Source organism: Anomaloglossus baeobatrachus, chromosome 5 (assembly GCF_048569485.1).
Source record: "Anomaloglossus baeobatrachus isolate aAnoBae1 chromosome 5, aAnoBae1.hap1, whole genome shotgun sequence".
NCBI classification, from domain to species: Eukaryota; Metazoa; Chordata; class Amphibia; order Anura; family Aromobatidae; genus Anomaloglossus; species Anomaloglossus baeobatrachus.
In genome coordinates this window covers 18,936,344-18,955,577 of record NC_134357.1, presented here as the reverse complement: position 1 = coordinate 18,955,577, position 19,234 = coordinate 18,936,344, and the positions used below count along the sequence as shown (strand labels likewise).

At 46.9% G+C, this 19,234-nt stretch overlaps 1 protein-coding gene across 2 annotated transcripts; it reads right to left on the bottom strand.

Annotated features, from left to right (window-relative positions):
* Nucleotides 1-224: 224 nt before the first annotated feature.
* Nucleotides 225-17,712, bottom strand: LOC142310663 (uncharacterized). Of its 2 annotated transcripts, XM_075348246.1 has the most exons (7): nt 17,567-17,712; nt 17,037-17,210; nt 16,832-16,955; nt 16,604-16,671; nt 15,761-15,881; nt 2,311-2,667; nt 225-2,226 (listed from the first exon to the last, which is right to left on the bottom strand). In XM_075348246.1, the coding sequence occupies exons 1-7, from the start codon at nt 17,642-17,644 to the stop codon at nt 686-688; spliced, it is 2,463 nt and encodes an 820-aa protein (XP_075204361.1). In that variant the 5' UTR covers nt 17,645-17,712; the 3' UTR covers nt 225-685. The 2 variants fall into 2 exon arrangements, with proteins under 2 accessions (XP_075204361.1, XP_075204359.1); XM_075348244.1 differs by having other exon boundaries at nt 225-2,667.
* Between the last annotated feature and the right edge of the window lie 1,522 nt (nt 17,713-19,234).

Below are 19,234 nucleotides of genomic sequence, written 5' to 3'. Positions count from 1 at the left end.
CTCATATACTATCCTGGTATATGGCCTGTATCCTATAGCACAGAGAAAAAAAAACAAACGTTTATACTCACCTTTTCCTCACTCCCTGCAGCCGATCATCTTCCTCTCTGCACCACTTACCTGTGTGTGTCTATGTGTGTGTGTGTGGAGCCGTTCCCCTGCAGCACGCGATGTCTTCCTGTCTGTGCCGATCAGCTGACCGGCACAGATCAGCTGACCGGCACAGACAGGAAGACATCGCGTGCTGCAGGGGGCAGCTCCACACACAGGGACGGGTGAGTGTACTGATTCATTGCACCCCGCGCTGATGATGACGCGCGGGGAGCAGTGAATACAGCCGCACATGATCACTCTAGGCTGTAATTGCCAGGGGTGATCATGTGGACCGGCTCTTTACTATGCGCGCGTCCCCGCTCGTCCTCCCGCCCACCTGTCAGCGCCGGCTTCTGCGCTGAGAAATGGGCGGGAGGATGGGCGTGCATATGTAATGAGCGGGCACACGTGGTCACAGTAGGCTGCTATAGCCTGCTCGTGCCCCCGATGACCCGCTCCACCGCAGCACCTCATTCCCCGCAGCCACAGTCAGACCATAAGACGCACCCCCAACTTTCCCCCAACATTTGGGGGGAAAAAAGTGCGTCTTATGGTCCGAAAAACACAGTAATCTCGTTTTAAAACACTTTTCTCATTTGGAACTTGAAGATGGTTTCTCACTTGTGTGAGTTTTCTGATGTCTAATAAGATCTGCTATACTTGTAAAAGCTTTCACACATTCTGGATATGAATATGGCTTTTCCCCAGTGTGAATTCTCTGATGATTAACAAGAGATGTTCTCCGAGTGAAACATTTCTCACATTCTGAACATGAATACCGTTTCTCTCCTGTGTGACTTCTCTGATGATTAACAAGAGATGTTCTCCGAGTGAAACATTTCTCACATTCTGAACATGAATACCGTTTCTCTCCTGTGTGACTTCTCTGATGACTAACAAGATTTGATTTATAGTTAAAATATTTTCCACATTCTGAACATGAATATGGCATCTCCCCTGTGTGAATTCTCTTATGTGCAATCAAAGTAGCCCTACTGCTAAAACATTTTGCACATTCTAAACATGAATAAGGTTTCTCCTCTGTGTGAGTTTTCTGATGTCTAACAAAATTTGATTTAGTTGCAAAACATTTCCCACATTCTGAGCATGAATATGGTTTCACCCCTGTGTGAATTTTCTTATGTCTGACAACAGCAGATTTACTGCGAAAACATTTTCCGCATTCTGAACATGAATACGGCTTTTCACCTGTGTGTTTTCTTTGATGTGTCACAAGATCTTGACTTCTTTGAAAACATTCCTCACATTCTGAACATGAATACCGTTTCTCTCCTGTGTGACTTCTCTGATGAATAACAAGACTTGATTTATGTATAAAATATTTACCACATTCAGAACATGAATATGGCTTCTCCCCTGTGTGAATTCTCTTATGTACAAAAAAAGCAGACCTATCGCTAAAACATTTTCCACATTCTAAACATGAATAAGGTTTTTCACCTGTGTGGGTTCTTACATGAATATCAAGACCTATTCTTGTTTTAAAACCTTTTTCACATTCGGAACATGAATATGGCATCTCCTCTGTGTGAATTTTCTGATGTCTAACAAGATCTGATTTAGTTGTAAAACATTTCCCACATTCTGAGCATGAATATGGCTTCTCCCCTGTGTGAATTTTCTTATGTTTGACAAGAGCAGATTTACTGCGAAAACATTTTCTACATTCTAAACATGAATACGGCTTTTCACCTGTGTGTGTTCTTTGATGTATAACAAGATTTTGAATTCTTTGAAAACATTCCTCACATTCTGAACATGAATACCGTTTCTCTCCTGTGTGATTTCTCTGATGACTAACAAGACTTGATTTATGTATAAAACATTTACCACATTCAGAACATGAATACGCCTTCTCCTCTTTGTGATTTCTCTTATGTGCAAACAAACCAGACCTATTGCTAAAACATTTTCCACATTCTAAACATGAATAAGGTTTTTCACCTGTGTGGGTTCTTACATGAATAGCAAGAGCTATTTTTGTTTTAAAACCTTTTTCACATTCGGAACATGAATAAGGCATCTCCCCTGTGTGAATTTTCTGATGTATAACAAAATATGATTTAGTTGGAAAACATTTTCCACATTCTGAACATGAATATGGCTTCTCCCCTGTGTGAATTTTTGTATGTTGGACAAGACCAGATTTCTTGCAAAAACATTTTCCACATTCTGAACATGAATATGGCTTCTCACCTGTGTGTTTTCTTAGATGTACTACAAGATGTGATCTATTTGTATAACATTTGTCACATTCAGAACATGAATACAGCTTATCCCCTGTGTGTATTCTCTGATGTGCAACAAGACTTGGTTTGTTGTTATAACATTTTTTACATTCTGAACATGAAAATGGCTCATTTCTTTTTAGAGTTGCTGGATATTTCATACCCATTCTGTGAATTTTACTTTGCTTTTCAGTCTGTGATGAATCAGAAGATGAGGGTAGATCTGGGACAATTGCATGTACGTCATGTGTATCTTGTGAGTTATCAGGATTTTCTGCCTTTAAATCAGATGTCAGATGTTTATCTGCGCTCCGATTACAGTCATCTGCCAAAAAATGAATCTAATTTTATTATTTATGAATAAGAAAAGAAACCCTTTAAAAATATGTTGAAATTTTACCAACATCAGTATGTCACATGAAAAACAAGCCCTCATACAACCCAAGCAACAGAAAATATATAGATAAAAAAAAAAAAAAAGATATATACTTTTTTTTTTTTTACAAATTTCAGAATTTTTTTTTCACCACTAAATAAAATACAAAACTCTAAAGGATTGGCATCACTGTGATTATACTGATCTGAAGAGTCATATTTCAACTTTTTTTTTTAATAACAAAGAAAGGAAGATTTTTGTGTACTCACGTAAAATCTTTTTCTCTGAGCCTTCATTGGGGGACACAGGACCATGCTGTATGCTCCTGTTGCCAGGAGGTTGACACTAGGCAAACTAAGAAAAAAGTTAGCTCCTCCTCCGCAGCGTACACCCTCTGACTGACCAGGAACTAAGCCAGTTTAGTGTAAAAGTAGTAGGAGAGGCTGTAGCTGTAGATTATGCAACGCATGAGAAAAACATATAATCCAAACAGGGCGGGTGCTGTGTCCCCAATGAAGGCTCAGAGAAAAAGATTTTACGTGAGTACACAAAAATCTTCCTTTATCTCTTGCCTTATTGGGGGACACATGACCATGGGACATCCCAAAGCAGCCCCTGGGTGAGAAGAAAACCCATTAATAACTGGTAAGGTCAGACAAACTAACTGACCAGTAACTATAAAGGTAGGTAGTAACTGAAAAGCGGGGTCCCTCTGAGTCAGAGGAAAGGCATCGCCGCCTGCAAAACTTGTCTCCTCAGAGCAGCATCCGCAGAAGCCTGCGTATGTACTCTGTAAAACCTGGTGAATGTGTGGACAATGGACCAGGTAGTGGCTTTGCAAAGTTGAGCCTCCGAAGCTTGATGGTGAACAGCCTAAGACGTTCCCACCGCTCGGGTGGCATGAGCCTTCACTCCCCCTGGAAGGGTGACGCCTTTGACCCTGTACGCCTCTCGGATAGCTTCTCTAATCCAATGGCCTATCGTGGATTTCAAGACTGAAGCACCCCTCTTATTCCCTTCTGGAAGAACAAAGAGTGTGTCTGACTTGCGGAACGGCGCAGTTCGAGAGATATAGATCCTTAGAGCTCTGACAAGATCCAGATTATGTAGGGACTTCTCAAAATGAATGAACCAGAGCAGGGCAGAATGAAGGTAGGACAATCTCATTTAGATGAAGGGAGAAACTACCTTTGGGAGGAATGACGGTGAGGGCCGAAGAACAACCTTGTCCTGGTGAAAAACCAGGTAGGGAACCCAGCAGGAGAGAGCCGCCATTTCCGAAAATTGCCTCACCGATGTGATAGCCACTAAAAATGCGACTTTCCAGGAAAGTAAGGAAGCGAGACCTCTTGCAAGTGGTTCAGAAAGCACTTGCAGAAGGACTCCGAAAACCAGATTAAGGTCCCATGGATCTAGGGACTGGCGATAAGGGGAAGCCAAATGGGTTACCCCCTGAAGAAAGGCACGAATCTGAACTCGAACCGCTAACTGCTTCTGGAAAAAAAAACAAAAAACGAAAGGCCGGAGACCTGTTCATTGAGGGTACTGAGGGCTATCCCCAAATTTAGTCACCTGCAAAAAGTCAGAATGTTGGACAAGGAAAAGGTAAGCGGCGACTTTCCATGTTGTTCGCACCAGGAAAGAAACGATCTTCAGGTTCTATGATAAAGGCAAGCTGAGGAGGGCTTTCTAGCATTCATCATAGTGCAAATGACCTGGGTAGGGAAACCGGTCCTGGCTAGAATCTAGGATTCAATAGCCATGTCGTCAAACGCAGCCAAGCGGAGAGCTGGTGGCAAATCGGACCCTGCGACAGAAGATCTGGGCGGTCGGGAAGCCAGGGAGTCTCGCATTGTAGCTGGACAAGTTCCGAATACCAGGCCCTCCAGGGCCAATCTGGAGCCACTAGAATCACCGAGATTCCCTCCACCTTGACCACCTTGATCACCCTCAGGCGGATGAATATGTAAGAGAGCCGAAACTGGGACCACGGCAGGACCAGGGTGTCTGAGCCTATTGCCTGCCAGTCGCGGGAGTGGCCTATGGAGGGATGAACCTTGGCATTTTGACGAGATGCAATGAGATCCACATCCGGAGGACCCCACCTGAGGCAGATCTGCTGGAATACCTAGTCATGGAGGGACCACTCTCCCGCTGCCAGACCTTTTCAGCTTAGGAAGTCCACGGCCCAGTTTTCTACCCTAAGGATGCGAACCACGGAAATGGCAGAGGCCTTTTTCTGCCCAACAAAGGATCCTGGTGACTTCTTCCATCGCTGCTAAGCTGCATGTCCCTCCTTGATGATTTTTGTATGCCAATGCAGTGGCATTTTCAGATTGAATCTGAACCTGAAGACCCGAGAGAAGCGAAAGGAACTCTTGAAGAGCCAGAAATATGGCCCTTAGCTCCAGAATGTTGATCGGGAGGGAGCAGTCCGGGATAGAACAGCGACCCTGAACTGTGTGATGATGAAATAGATCCCCACGTATCAGGCTGGCGTGTGCCAGCGAATCGGGGGGGAAAGAATCTCCCTTGGGAGAACTAGGAGTGATAGGTCCACCAGAGGAGGGAGTGAATCACCCTCTGGGAAGAAGAACTGGGCAAAGGAGGGACACCAGGTTCCTGTCCCACGCTGAAAGGAGAGCCAGCTGAAGAGGACGAAGATGAAATTGAGCGAATGGGACGGCTTCCATTGCCGCCACCATTTTCGCGAAAATCTTCATTCTTAACTGCAGAGGAAGGTGGCGCCTGCGCCAGAGGACCTGAATGCCCTGTCTCAGAGAGGTCTGTTTCTCTGCTGGTAGAAAACCCCAGGGCTCGAGAAGAGTCTAGGATAATGCCCAAAAGACAAGACGTTGAGCTGGAAGTAGACACGATTTTTTGGCGGATGACGAGCCATCCCAATGTCAAGAAAGTGTCCAAGCAGATTTGCATACTCTCCGAGCAGGCACGAAATGACTGTCCTTTTATGAGGAGGTTGTCCAGGTACAGGATGAGTATAATGCCTGTGGGACGAGGCACGGTCATGACGGCCACCATGACCTTGGTAAAGACTCGAGATGCCGAGGCTAGGCCAAAGGGGAGAGCCGTAAATTGGAAGTGCTCCTCCCCAATTGCTAACTGAAGGAACCTTTGGTGAGCTTTGCAGATTGGAATGTGCAAGTAGGCATCTTGTATATCGATGGAGGCCAGGAATTCTGCCGGTTCCATGGATGCAACCACGGATCTTAGAGATTCCATGCGAAATGGGTGAGTCCGCACTGCTGTGTTTAGCCTCTTGAGGTCTAAAATAGGACGGGCAGAGCTGTACTTTTAGGGAACCATGAAAAGTTTTGAGTAAAAACCTTTGTAACGTTGTTCGGTGGCAACTGGTACAATGACACCTGTATCGCGAAACTGCGATAGCCTGAGACAAGCCCCGATTTTGGGCAGCGAATTTGGGAATGCGTGATTACAGGAAACGTCTCGTAAAAAGAAAGGTGAATTCGATTTTGTAACCGGTGGATACCAGTTCTCGAACCCAGGCATCGTCTATGTAGGAAAGCCAGACGTCCTGGATGAGGAGCAGTCGGCCTCCTACAGTGGTCAGGAAAAGCCTGGCGTCATGCTGAGGAATGGTGAGAATGGGACCCACCAAACCGAGGCTGCCCAGGCCATGTTTGTTTTAGAGGGTTCAGGCTTTTGATCCCTGTGCTGGGAGGGTCGCTCACACCACACAGGTGGCTGAGAGGTAAAGTTCTGAAAGGACTGAAAACGCCAGGGAAATCTCTTGCGAGGTGCGCGCTTTGGGCGCTGTTGTGGTAGAGAGGTGCTCCTACCCCCAGTTGCATCCGTAATGATTTTGTCAAGAGTTTTGACGAAGAGACGAGACACTTAAAAGGGTAACCCCGTTAGGGATCTCTTAGATGCACCATCTACACTCCAGGCTTTAAGCCAGAGAATCTGACTTATTACCACTGAATTGCTGGCCACCATGGTGGCATAATTTGCCAAGTCTAGCGCAGCATATATAAGGTATTTGGCAGCCATGGCTATTTGATCGGTCAGCTCAACCAACTTGGCAGACAGACCTTCTGCATGGAGACCTCTCCGTAAACTCTTACTCCAGACGGCAATCCATTCTGCGGCAAATGAGTGGCAGAGGGAAGAGCCGCCTCAAAAATAGATCTAGCGATAGCTTCAATGGTGAAGTCAGTGGGTTCCTTGAGAGAGGTACTGTCTGGAATGGAGAGTACAGTGTACTTGGCCAGTCGAGACACAGTAGGGTCGACAGCAGGGGACTCAGCCCAATCCTTCACTAGTTTCGAAGAGAAAGGATAGAGAACGGCAAGACGTCTGTTTGCAGCAAATTGTTTTTTTGGGTGAGCCTTTTGCTTGACCAGAATGGCGGTAAATTCGTGATTATTAGAAAAGTACTTTGGGACTTGCTTAGGTTTTTTGAAGAAACCGTCTTTGAAGCCGCAACAGGCGGCTCTTCTTCCACCGATAGAGTCTGGTGAACAGCCAAGACTAGGCTGTTGACCATCTCCCGGATATTGGAGACCTGCTCCGCGTCCAATTCCAGGTCGGAGTCTGACTCTAGAGATATATCCTCGTAGACCGACTCTGACGCAGAATAGGACTTGGAACCATTATGGGATGTGGATGGGCTGCATGTTTAGACCCGTTTAGAGGATTTCTTCTGGATCCTAGTGTAGGGACCCTATCCTGTGCCTGGTGTGCAGGGTCGTTCTAGACCTCCGAAGCAGCCTCATCCTGGTTCCTCGAGGGAGGCTCATGGAGAGCTGGTAGGTGCTGTAAGACCGAAACCAGAGACTGGGAGACTTGGTTAGGTCAGCTACCGATTGGGAGAGGAAGGCAGCCCATCCGGGGGGGGAGTATGCGCTAGTGTTCTCATCCGCGGTGTCGGGGGAGTCCTGGAATGGCATGACGACTGGGACATCGCGTAGTCCTGACACAGGTAGAGCTGACTGGCCTGAGGAAAAATTCCTATTGCAGGACGTGCAAGCTGAGTAACGCTATGTATGGGAGGCCTGCTTCCACGCTTTTGAATTAGACATAATGCAATGCAGTATCCTAGCTCCCATTAACTTCTATCGAAGTTATGGGGTCTCCTAGTGCGGAAGGGTTAACTCTGTAATATACAGCAATAGCTGGAGCCTGCAGACCAAGCCTCCTGAGCAAGGAGAGCTTACTCCGTCAAGATCCAGAAGCTGCTGGCTGTGTCCCTCGGGCTGATCAGCGTTTTCCCAAGATGGTGCTGCTGTGTGTATTGCTGTTGTGGGCGTATCCTAGGCTGAGTGTCACAGAGCAGGAAAACAGCCTGCTCAACTGTGGAATATGCAGGGCAGTGAAAAACTGCCCCCTCCTATAGTGGCGGGACACCTGCACGCAGAGAAACTGTCCCAGCACTGCTGTGAGGAGTGATAGAGCCTCCACCCTTGTGAAACACCCTTCCTGTGTCGGGAATCAACATGCCTGCACTGAGACTGTCTCAACGCTAAAGCGAGGAGCAGCCTAAGCCCCCACCCTTGGAGGGCGGGACACCAGCGATAATGTATGAGCAGCGCTGATAAAAGACAGCAAGGGGGCGCGGCTAGCGGCCGCGCTAGGCCTAGTCCGGGGACTAAATTAATTGCCGGCCTGAAAACGTACCGGTGATAGCGCGACACTGCAACGCAGCTATCACTGATCGGGTAGACCATCACCCCTGCCGCTCCAACGCTGAATAGGACCTGCCTGGAGAGGATGAAGCTCCCTACCTGCATCCAGGTGCGCCAGCCAGGTAAAAACGTGGAGGGTCATGGACTTTGACTTGGCTGCGTCACGCAGCAGTTAGACGGACGGCAGGCTTGATACTTGGAACTGCCGAACGTTGCCACTCCCGGCGCAGCTTGCCTAGAAGCGCGACATATGGGAACACTCTCAGCACAGCTTGCCTAGAAGTGGAGGAGCCTGGGCGGACATACAGTGAGGGGCTCTGGGCACCAAGGTGATGCAGAGTGTAATTGTCCGGCCACTTAGGAAGAGGGGAGACCTGGTGGCGAAGCCACCCTGTTACCCTTTTCCCGCATAGGGGGAGAGCAGGAGGGTGGTACACCCTGTCGCCCATCTGTGAATAGAACAGACGAGAGATTAGAGGGCTAAAAAAACAGACCAGAGAAAAAACGAAAAAGAAAAAAAATCAAAAAGCGCCTGAGAACAGGCTTATGTCCACCTCCTAGGACACTAAGCAAAAAACTGGCTTAGTTCCTGGTCAGTCAGAGGGTGTACACTGCAGGGGAGGAGCTAACTTTTTTTCTTAGTTTGCCTAGTGGCAACCTCCTGGCAACTGCAGCATACACCTATGGTCCTGTGTCCCCCAATTAAGTGAGAGAGAAAAACATAATTAAAAAAACGCAATTGCGGGATTTGTTCACCACCTCCTCTTCCAGTACAATGTATAGTAACTTTTCATTCAAAACTACAACTTGTCCCATCAAAAAACAAGCCCTTATATTGCGATGTCCCCAAAAATATGGAAAAAGCTATGGCTACTGAAAGAAGAGGTGAAAACAAAAAAATAAATAAAAATGGGTTGCGGCGGGAATGGTTTAAAGAAAAGGTTAATGAGGATATTACAGAATATAGAATGAGAGTAATATGCAATTTAATTGGAATAATTGGGGTAGAGAATCCACATTTCCCAGCTCTTTGTCTACTTGGAATAAATTAGTTGCTGTGGTGCAATCATTTTTTTCAGATATACATGTAATATTCCCATAGCCTGGCATAGAAGAGGGTAAGAAGATATTCAGCTCTTTTACCACCCTCCTGTATTTATGTCCACATATAATGTACACCACTGGGTATAAAGAATGTGACTATATAATATTAATATTTAACTTTTATTATTACCATTAATCAAATATAAATATTGTTAAAATGTCCCTATTCTTGACCAAGAAATCCCAGTTCGTAGGATGGTAGAGGACACGCCGGGTCCTCAATGTTAATTCCCAGTCTAATATTGGGAATATATTATCCCTTATATAATGGAGTGATAATATAATTAATAAGCAGCACTGTGATCATGACACAAATAATTTTAGAAGTCAAATGAAATAGACACTGAACAAAAATATGACATGCAATACATTTTTTTTTCTCCAATTTTTCATGAGCTGAACTCTAAGGGGTACTTTACATGTTGCGACATCGCTACCGAGATATCGTCGGGGTCACGTCGTTAGTGACGCACATCCGGCGCCGGTAGCGACATTGCAGCGTGTAAATCCTATGTGCGAAGATGAATGAGCACAGAAGCGTTAAAAATCGCTCATCTGTGTAACGTCGTTCATTTCCATAATGTCGCTACTTCAGGAGATACGATGTTGTTTGTCACTCCAGCGGCGTCACATATTGCTGTGTGTCAAGCCGCAGGAACGAAAAACATCTCCTTACCTGCGTCCACCGTCATTGCGGAAGGAAGAAGGTGGGCGGGATGTTATGTCCCACTCATCTCCGCCCCTCCGCTTCAATTGGCCGGCCGCTTAATGACGTCGCTGTGACGCCGAACGCACCTCCCCCTTGAAGGAGGGATTGTTTGGCGGTCACAGCGACGTCGCCGAGCAGGTATGTGCGTGTGAAGCTGCCGTACCGATTATGTTCGCTAGGGCAGCAATCACAAGATATCGCATGGACGATGGGGGCGGGTGCTATCGCGCTGGACATCGCTAGCAAATGCTAGCGATGTCGCAACGTGTAAAGTACCCCTAAGATCTTAGACTTTTTCTATGTACAACAGGCCTTTTTCTCTCAAATATTGTTCACAAATTTGTCTAAATCTGTGTGCCTTAGGCTGGCCACAATTAAAGGCCACTGTAATATGTGCAGTTTTCCAGTAACTGAAGGGGATTTGGAGGAGGAGGGGAAATAGAAAACCACTCGGTGATCACATTTGCCTCATGCAGTGCAACACATCTCTGCATACAGTTGATCAGGTTGGTGATTGTGGCTGTGGATTGTTGGTCCTCTCCTCTTCAATGGCTGTGAAGTTGCTGGATATTGGCAGGAACTTGTCCTCGCTATCGCATTCGCCGATCCAGAGCCCCAATCCTGCTCAATGGGTGACCTGTCATGGTGAAGATGCTGCCATGCAAGAACTGGGATGTGTTCAACTTCCGGGAATTGTGAACAGATCCTTGCACCATGGGGCCCAGAATTATCAGCAGTAACAAGAGGTGATGGTCGTGGATGAGGCACAACAATGGCCTCAAGATCTCATAATGGTATCTCTGTACATTCAAAATGGCACCAATAATGCACCTGTGTTCGTTGTTTGTAATATACGCCTGTCCATACGATAACCTCACTGCCACGATGGGCTACTATATTCACAGCGGTGACATCAGCAAACCGCTCATCCACATAATGCCATACACACAGTCTGCCATCTGCTCTGTACAGTGAAAACCGGGCTTCATCCATGAATCGAATATGAGCATTTGCCAACAAAAGTCAATTACGATGACACTTTTCAGTCCGGTGGAGACCCCCGATGAGGATGACGAGCAGCAGATGAGATTCCCTGAGACAATTTCTGACAGTTTGTGCAGAAATTCTCTGGTTTTGCATTGATTGTTGCAGCCGCTGTCCGGGTGGCCGGTGTCATACGCTCCTGGAGGTGAAGATGCTGGATGTGGAGGTCCTGGGCTGGTGCGGTTACACGTGATCTCCAGTTGTGAGGCCGGTTGGATATTCTGCCAAATTCTCTGACACACCTTTGCAGACAACTTATGGTAGAGAAATGAACATTCAATTCACAGGCAACAGCTCTGGTGACGTTCCTGCAGTCAGCAGCCAACTGCACGCTCCCTCAAAATTTCAACATCTGTGACATTGTGCTGTGTGATAAAACTGCACATTTTAGAGTGGCCTTCTATAGTGGTCATTCTAAGGCACACCTGTGCAATAATCATGCTGGCCAGCCTGAGACGCACCTGTGCAATTGTGACGCCCCTAGACTAGTCAGGAGGTCACAGGGAGCTGCACGTTCTTTATCCTTAGTGCAGGACTCAACCCCTCTTGGTTCTGCGTTCCTAACTTGCAGTACTGCCCCATCAGCATACAAAATCCCAATCACATTCAAAAATTGAGAAGAGGTTCCAGGGCACTACTCAGCACGCACTATGTCCAATAGGAGAAAAACTCTTGTCCAGAGGCCAAAAGCAATGCAAGACCAGGGTGCATATATATATATATATATATATATATGTCAGTTGTCATTCAGCATGAACATAGAAAAAATATAGCACTCACCGTTTTTTTTGCTGTGCATAATGCCGTTTATTCAATGGTGGAGGTTACATGTATGGAGAGGGCTGGTGGGGAGAGGGAGTGCACGCCGTATGTGGCAGACGACGGCCGTTTCGCACCTGTCCGGTGCTTCAGCTGGTCTGATTAGGCATGACATCATGTCCGTTTTATCCACAAACAAAATGTGGCTGATGTCAGACAATTAAAACATACATTAAAATCAAAATATACACCCAAAACTTGAAAATTAGCAACAATTTGTAGCAAAGATATACATATGTATAGATAAAGACGGGTGCTTCATAAATCAACCTAGAAACACACTTAGATAGTTTTCAGTCCGTGCCAATACTTTTACATCGGAAAGACTATACGGCAGCTTTTTGTGAGATTCAGAGAGCACAGGAATTCCATTCATAGTGGAATAGGGGCAACAAGGTTAATTAACCACATAAATGAATGTCACAATTCTGATTGTAATGTATTGTATTGTCTTTTGCAGGTATCGAACGGATTGAGCCTAATGCTAGAGGAGGGGACACTCACAAAATGTTACTTAGGAGGGAAGCCGAATGTATTATGAGATTTAATGCAACAGGCCCTCTAGGGTTAAATTAAAAAAACAATCTAAGTGTGTTTCTAGGTTGATTTATGAAGCACCCGTCTTTATATATACATATGTATATCTTTGCTACAAATTGTTGCTAATTTTCAAGTTTTGGGTGTATATTTTGATTTTAATGTATGTTTTAATTGTCTGACATCAGCCACATTTTGTTTGTGGATAAAACGGACATGATGTCATGCCTAATCAGACCAGCTGAAGCACCGGACAGGTGCGAAACGGCCGTCGTCTGCCACGTACGGCATGCACTCCCTCTCCCCACCAGCCCTCTCCACACATGTAACCTCCACCATTGAATAAATGGCATTATGCACAGCAAAAAACTGGTGAGTGCTATATTTTTTCTATGTTCATGCAAAATCACAATCACACCTCGCACCACACCCTGTCAAGCACACCAGTGGGCTGCTAAACTGGAATAGGGCCGCCCACCTAGGGGTTAGGCAGGGAGGTGGGAGGTGACAAGTCAGTTCAGTGGTAGCCCTTGAGCAGTGAGGAGCTAGGGGGAGCGTGTGGCTCCTGGGGATGAGAAGATTGGGTTGCAGACGATGGTCTGGACCCAGAGGAGTCGGAGACCCGGTCGCGGGATATTGGGACTGGGTGCCTGGCTTAGTCTAGGAAGACGGCCAGCAACAGGACAATAGCAGGTCTGGGACCGAAAGCACGTCGGGGTACTGGACCCTAGGTCGGGGAGATGCTTGAAGCAACCCGGCAATTAACCTGCGGAAGATAGGTCCTTTATGGACTGTCCCCACAAAGCTCAGAGATCGGGGGCACTAGCGCAACGAGGGGGATAGGGCTTTCCAACCAAAGCAGCCCACTGAAATCCCAAGCGTGAGCCCCTGAGAGCACAGCTCCTTCACACCCAAAACGTGGTGAGCGGGGCCCGGACAGCTTCAAGCTTATGGGCCACTTTGACTACTAAAATCTGAGCACGGAGGCAGGCTCCGGTCCATCAGGCAGTGCTGCAGGGGACGGAACCCGGACAAGCTCTCCCAAGAGGGCAGCGGCACCCAGAGACTTGGTTTACTATGTTGTCAGCGTCTGTTTCCTTCTGAGTGAGTACCTGATCACCCCTTGCCCCAGCGAGCCTGCGCTCCGCCTGCAATCCAATCCCACCATCCAGAGTCCCGGGCCCTTCCCTACCCGTGGAGGGTAATGGCATCTGGCTACCCCCGTTCCATCATCCGGGGTACTCCCACTGCAGCGGCGGTACTCCCTATTACCGCACAGCATGTGAGGCGTCACAAACTATCTAAATCCCCTGTAAATAGTCCCCTTTTCTATTTGAGAGTGGCCCCAAGCCCCCGAGTCCGGAGACCCTCGAGCCACGAGTAACGACCCCCGGATCCGAGCGGTTCGACTGCTGCTGGGGCAGCACACCTCTAAAACTTCTGGCATCACGAACAGGATACGGACTGGGGACTGGGCCCACTTAGCTGGGTAACGTGCGCCTTGAAATCCAAGCTGCGGTGTCAAAATCCTGTTCCTGCCATTTTCCGCCATCTTTGGCGCCAAAACGCCATTTTCCAGACCAAAAGCGCGCAAAGCTAAAACCCCGCCCTTCGTCCTGAGAGTGTGGCCAGAACCGTAAATTCCCAGGGTTCCCAGGCGCGAAAGCGAGTGGCTGGCGAAAACCAAATGGGCGTGACGGGATGTAGCAGCGAAAGTGGAGCAGGGACGCCATGACTCTGCCATAACATTCCTGGGTACCGCAGAGGCAAGATGGTGGCAGCACGAGACTGGTCACCAGAGCGTGCTGCTCCTGGGACCGCGGCCTAGATAGAACAGGAAACGGAGCAACTCTGCAGGAGGATGCGGATGCAATTCCTCTATATCCTGGACCATCGGAGGGAGAAGATGAGGAGCCTGGCAGTGGCGTTGTGAGCCCATGGGATAGAAATCCCACGCGAGGAGCGGGTAAGCAGTTACCCAGTCTCGGTTTATCCGGCCCACCTGGCCGCGGGATCCGGTCTGCCCCTGCCCGTTCAAAGCATCCAGCTACAGTCACCCTCGCCCTCCAAGCCGCTATCCCTTACACCGGCAGCGGAACCTCCAGTCCCCGTCTATGAGGAGCAGGCTCCTGAGCCCCTAATCTAAATCCCCTGTAAATAGTCCCCTTTTCCATTTGAGACTGGCCCGTGCCCCCGGGTCCAGAGACCCTTGAGCCACGAGTAACGACCCCCGGATCCGAGTGGTTCGACCACTTGCAGGGATGACACACAATAATCATGATGTCTAATCGGAATCTTGATATGCCACACCTGTGAGGTGGATGGATTATCTCGGCAAAGGAGAAATACTCACCAACACAGATTTACATAAATTTGTGAACAACATTTGAGAGATAAAGGTCTTTTGTCTTTTGAAAAAGTCTTAAGCGGGCTTTACACGCTACAACAAATCTAACGATGTGTCGGCGGGGTCACGTCGTAAGTGACGCACATCCGGCATCGTTAGTGTTGTTGTAGCATGTGACAGCTACGTGCGATTGCGATTAAACGTAAAACCATTCATCGCATACACGTCGTTCAAAACCTAAAAATTGAACGTCGGATTGTTCAATGTTCCCGAGGCAGCACACATAGCAGTGTGTGACACCCCGGGAACGATTAACTCAGCTTACCTGCGTCCCGCGGCTCCCGCCGGCAATGCGGAAGGAAGGAGATGGGCGGGATGTTTACGTCCCACTCATCTCCGCCCCTACGCTTCTATTGGCCGTCTGCCGTGTGACGTCGCTGTGATGCTGAACGTCCCTCCCACTCCAGGAAGTGGATGTTCGCCGCCCACATCGAAGTCGTATGGAAGGGTAAGTACGTGTGACGGGAAATAATCGTTTGTGCGACACGGTCAACAAATTGAACATGCCGCACATACGATGGGGGCGGGTCACATCGCATACGATATCGTATGCAAAATTGAAAGGTGTAAAGCAGGCTTTAGATCTCTGAATTCAGCTCATAAAAAAATTGGAGAAAAGTAAGTGTTGTGTGCATATTTTCTGTGAATCTGGTGAAAGGGAAATCTGGTGAGAGATCCACTTTACCAATTTCAACATAAAACTGCTGCATCCAGTGGAGAAGAGGAATATGTGATCTGCATTCAGTGGCCACTACTCACCGGAGCCGTCATCTGTCGGAGTCTCCTTCTTACACTGCTCGTCACCCCTCACATATTCCTCCTCTTCTTCCATTATGTCTGTAGTAGGACAATGGTCTAGAACTTCATCCTGATTAACAAGCTGTGAAAAAAATATACTAAATGTGACCGGATACCTGGAAACTTCACATGGAATGAATAGATGACCAACCAAGATCATTAAAGGGTTATTTCCCCCTAAAACAGCAAATTATTCCCTATACATTGCAGTTTTGCGGGGATCTGACTGCTGGGACTCCAGATCCAGAGATCCTGTGAATGCAGCTCTACAGCCCATCGTGAAAAGAGTGAAGGTGTGCATGCTCGGCTTCTGCTCCCTTCACTGTCTATGGGACTGATGTAAACAGCCGAGCGATGCACTTCCAAATCCCACTGACCCACCAATGAATGAAGTGGAGGTTGAGCATGCGCACCTTCGCTCTTTTCAGGAAGGGGCTCCAGAGCCACATTTTTAGTATCACAAAGCCCCAATCTCAGAATCAATGGAGAGACCAGTGGTCAAACCCCCAGTGATCAAGTCATTCCTTATTCCAAGGACAGGGAATAACGTCTTGTTTTGGTTCTTTAATTAAGAAGACGAACGAAGCTCACATTACAGCAAATAGCTGCACATCTTCCATATAACTCCAACCTGTCGGTTTATTTTTCACAGCCAATAAAGTGTGATGAGATCCAGACCCCATGTAACGTCTGTGGTCAGCTGCCTTCTCCACCATGTATAAATCATATAATAATGCTGGACGGCAGAACACGACCTGCACAGCCTCCTACACATCAGATCCCTACAACCTCCTCCCCACCGACCTGATGATCCTGTGACCAGTCCTGAGCTCCGGGATGTCTCTCTGGTGTCGTCCTCTTACTGGTTCTTACTGTAGGAAAGACATAAGGATATAATATATATATGCATGTAATTTAACTTCATTTTCATCTTTCTGAAAGTTTTTTCTTCAGTGGCTGGTTACCTTATAAAGTTTTCCATCAAGTGACCAATCCATTTAACAAATGTGTGTATTTAGTCTTGTCTATTACCTGGTGATGTGCGGGGCGGATTCTCCTCCATCAAGACATCCTTGTACTGATCCTTGTGTCCTTCTAGATACTCCCACTCCTCCATGGAGAAATAGACGGTGACGTCCTGACACCTTATAGGAACCTGACACATACAATGATACTGTCACCCCCGATCCCTTCATAGCGTTACTGTATAATGTCCCAGCATTCCCAGCAGTGTCACCTCTCCAGTCAGCAGCTCAATCATCTTGTAGGTGAGTTCTAGGATCTTCTGGTCATTGATGTCCTCATGTATCCGGGAGAGTGGAGACTCCGGGATTGGGCTCAGGGTTCCCCCCCAACCCTCAGACTCCAGGGTCTGGCAGCAATCACTAGAGGTCTTCACCAATGTGTAATCCTGTGTATGGAAAGACAGTAATAAATCTCACTATAGACATTTCTATAGTTCCTTCAGTTACAATGCTTGGGGCGGATCATCGCTCTCCTTGGTGCTGTCATGGGTTTTCCAGACCCATGACAGCACCAAGGAGAGAGATGATTACCCAATTACCAGCAAGTAATTATCTATTTTTTACTCCTTTATTTTGTTTATCTATTTTTATGACTTCTATGAAAACGTGATGTAACTCTAGGTTAAATTTTTGCAGAAATATGGCAAATTCTGAAGGGTTCACAAACTTTCAAGCACCACTGAATGTCCATCTCTTATTCCCATAGATAATGATGTAATGTGAGGTCACCAGAATCTCTCACCTCTCCAGTAATCCGGAAGAGGATCTCCAGGGTGAGGTTTATTAACCTCTCCACCATCTTGTCTCTGTCATTATTCATCCTCGATGGGTCAATCAGGAAAATTATGTTATCAAGAAGATCTTCACGGAGAGGATCCTAGCTTGTTGGAATCTGAAAGGAAAGAAGATGAGTAAAATCATGCAAAATATCATGGAAAAAATACAATTACTAAGGATAAGAAGGGAAAACATGGTATTCATACCCTGGGAAGGAGTCTTCACGTGAGATCCTGGCAGACAGCGGCTGTATTCAATAGCCAAAATTTGATTCTAACATTTATTTGGAAAGCTCACTGGTGCCCGCGTGTATCAGATCCCATCAGACATTTCAAAGTAACACATAATTAAACACATACCAAGAGCATTGAGGGTCCTTTTTGCAAGCTTATAATCTAAGAGGAAAGAGGGGGAACACAAAAGGCAAAAAAAAAATGCTCATCATGTATGGTTTAACCATCGCTACAATAAATCGGGGCATTCAAATAACGCTATGTGAACCGGTCATCATCCGGTATCTGTATCCAGGGGCGGAACGTCAAGATCGCAGAGATCGCAACTGTGACCGGGCCAGGGGGTGCTGGGGTCCCGCCAGCCCCAGCCCCTTCTTCAGCTGGATGTAAGTCCAAGGCTGCACATCCAACTGAAATGCATCACAGTGCACAGACCCGTTTGGTCGCTGCACTGCAATACATGCTGCCGGCCAAACAGAAGCCGCAAGCTTTCATTGGCGTCCAGTGACTGAGGGCGGGACATGGCATTTACATCATGTGTTGCAATAGCACCGACACTGATGAAAGCTGCCGGCCAATGTGTGATGACTATACAGGAGGAGCCAGGCAGGGTGAGTACAATGTTTTTTGCATTAGACAGAACGGAGACATATTTACAAGGACGTGGACATATATACCAGAAGAGAAATAGTAGATACCAGGAAGGGGACAGTATGTACCAGGAGGGGAATAGTGTACACCAGGAGGGGGACAGTAGATACGAGGAGGGACCTAGCATTGCGACATAAATATCAGGATGGGGGATATTTTTACCAGGATGGGGTTATATATACACACCAGGATGTGGGCTAGAATGGGGAACATATATACTAGGATGGGGACATATATAACAGGATGGGGGACAAACTTACCAGGATAGGGGACATTAGTACATAATGGTGGGGGACGCATATGTCTTTAAAGGATTTAGAACACTAAATGTATATATACATACACAGTACATACATTTGTCCAACATAAGAGGGGGGACCCAGGTTCAAATGTTGCACCAGGGCCCATTGACCTCTAGTTATGCAACTGTCTGTACCCATACAGATACAAAGTACATGTGTGGGAAAAAGATGATGAGAGGGAAATGTGTGTTTTTTGCACGGACGTGTGAAACAGGCCTTAAAGTGCCACTCCAGGGTTAAACATAATTAAAAAAAAATAACAAACAGAAGAAAAAATGCTGGGGTGGTGCTTTCGCATGTCAAAGTAAAAAGTACGGCCATATTCGGGCTGTTGTATTGATTTAAGAGATACATCTGCAGAAATCCACAGCCTGGATCTTGTTTAATTCACGATAGAAGTTTTAGTGCAACATCCTTTTTGTGCATATAGGCGAGACTGTGGGGCAG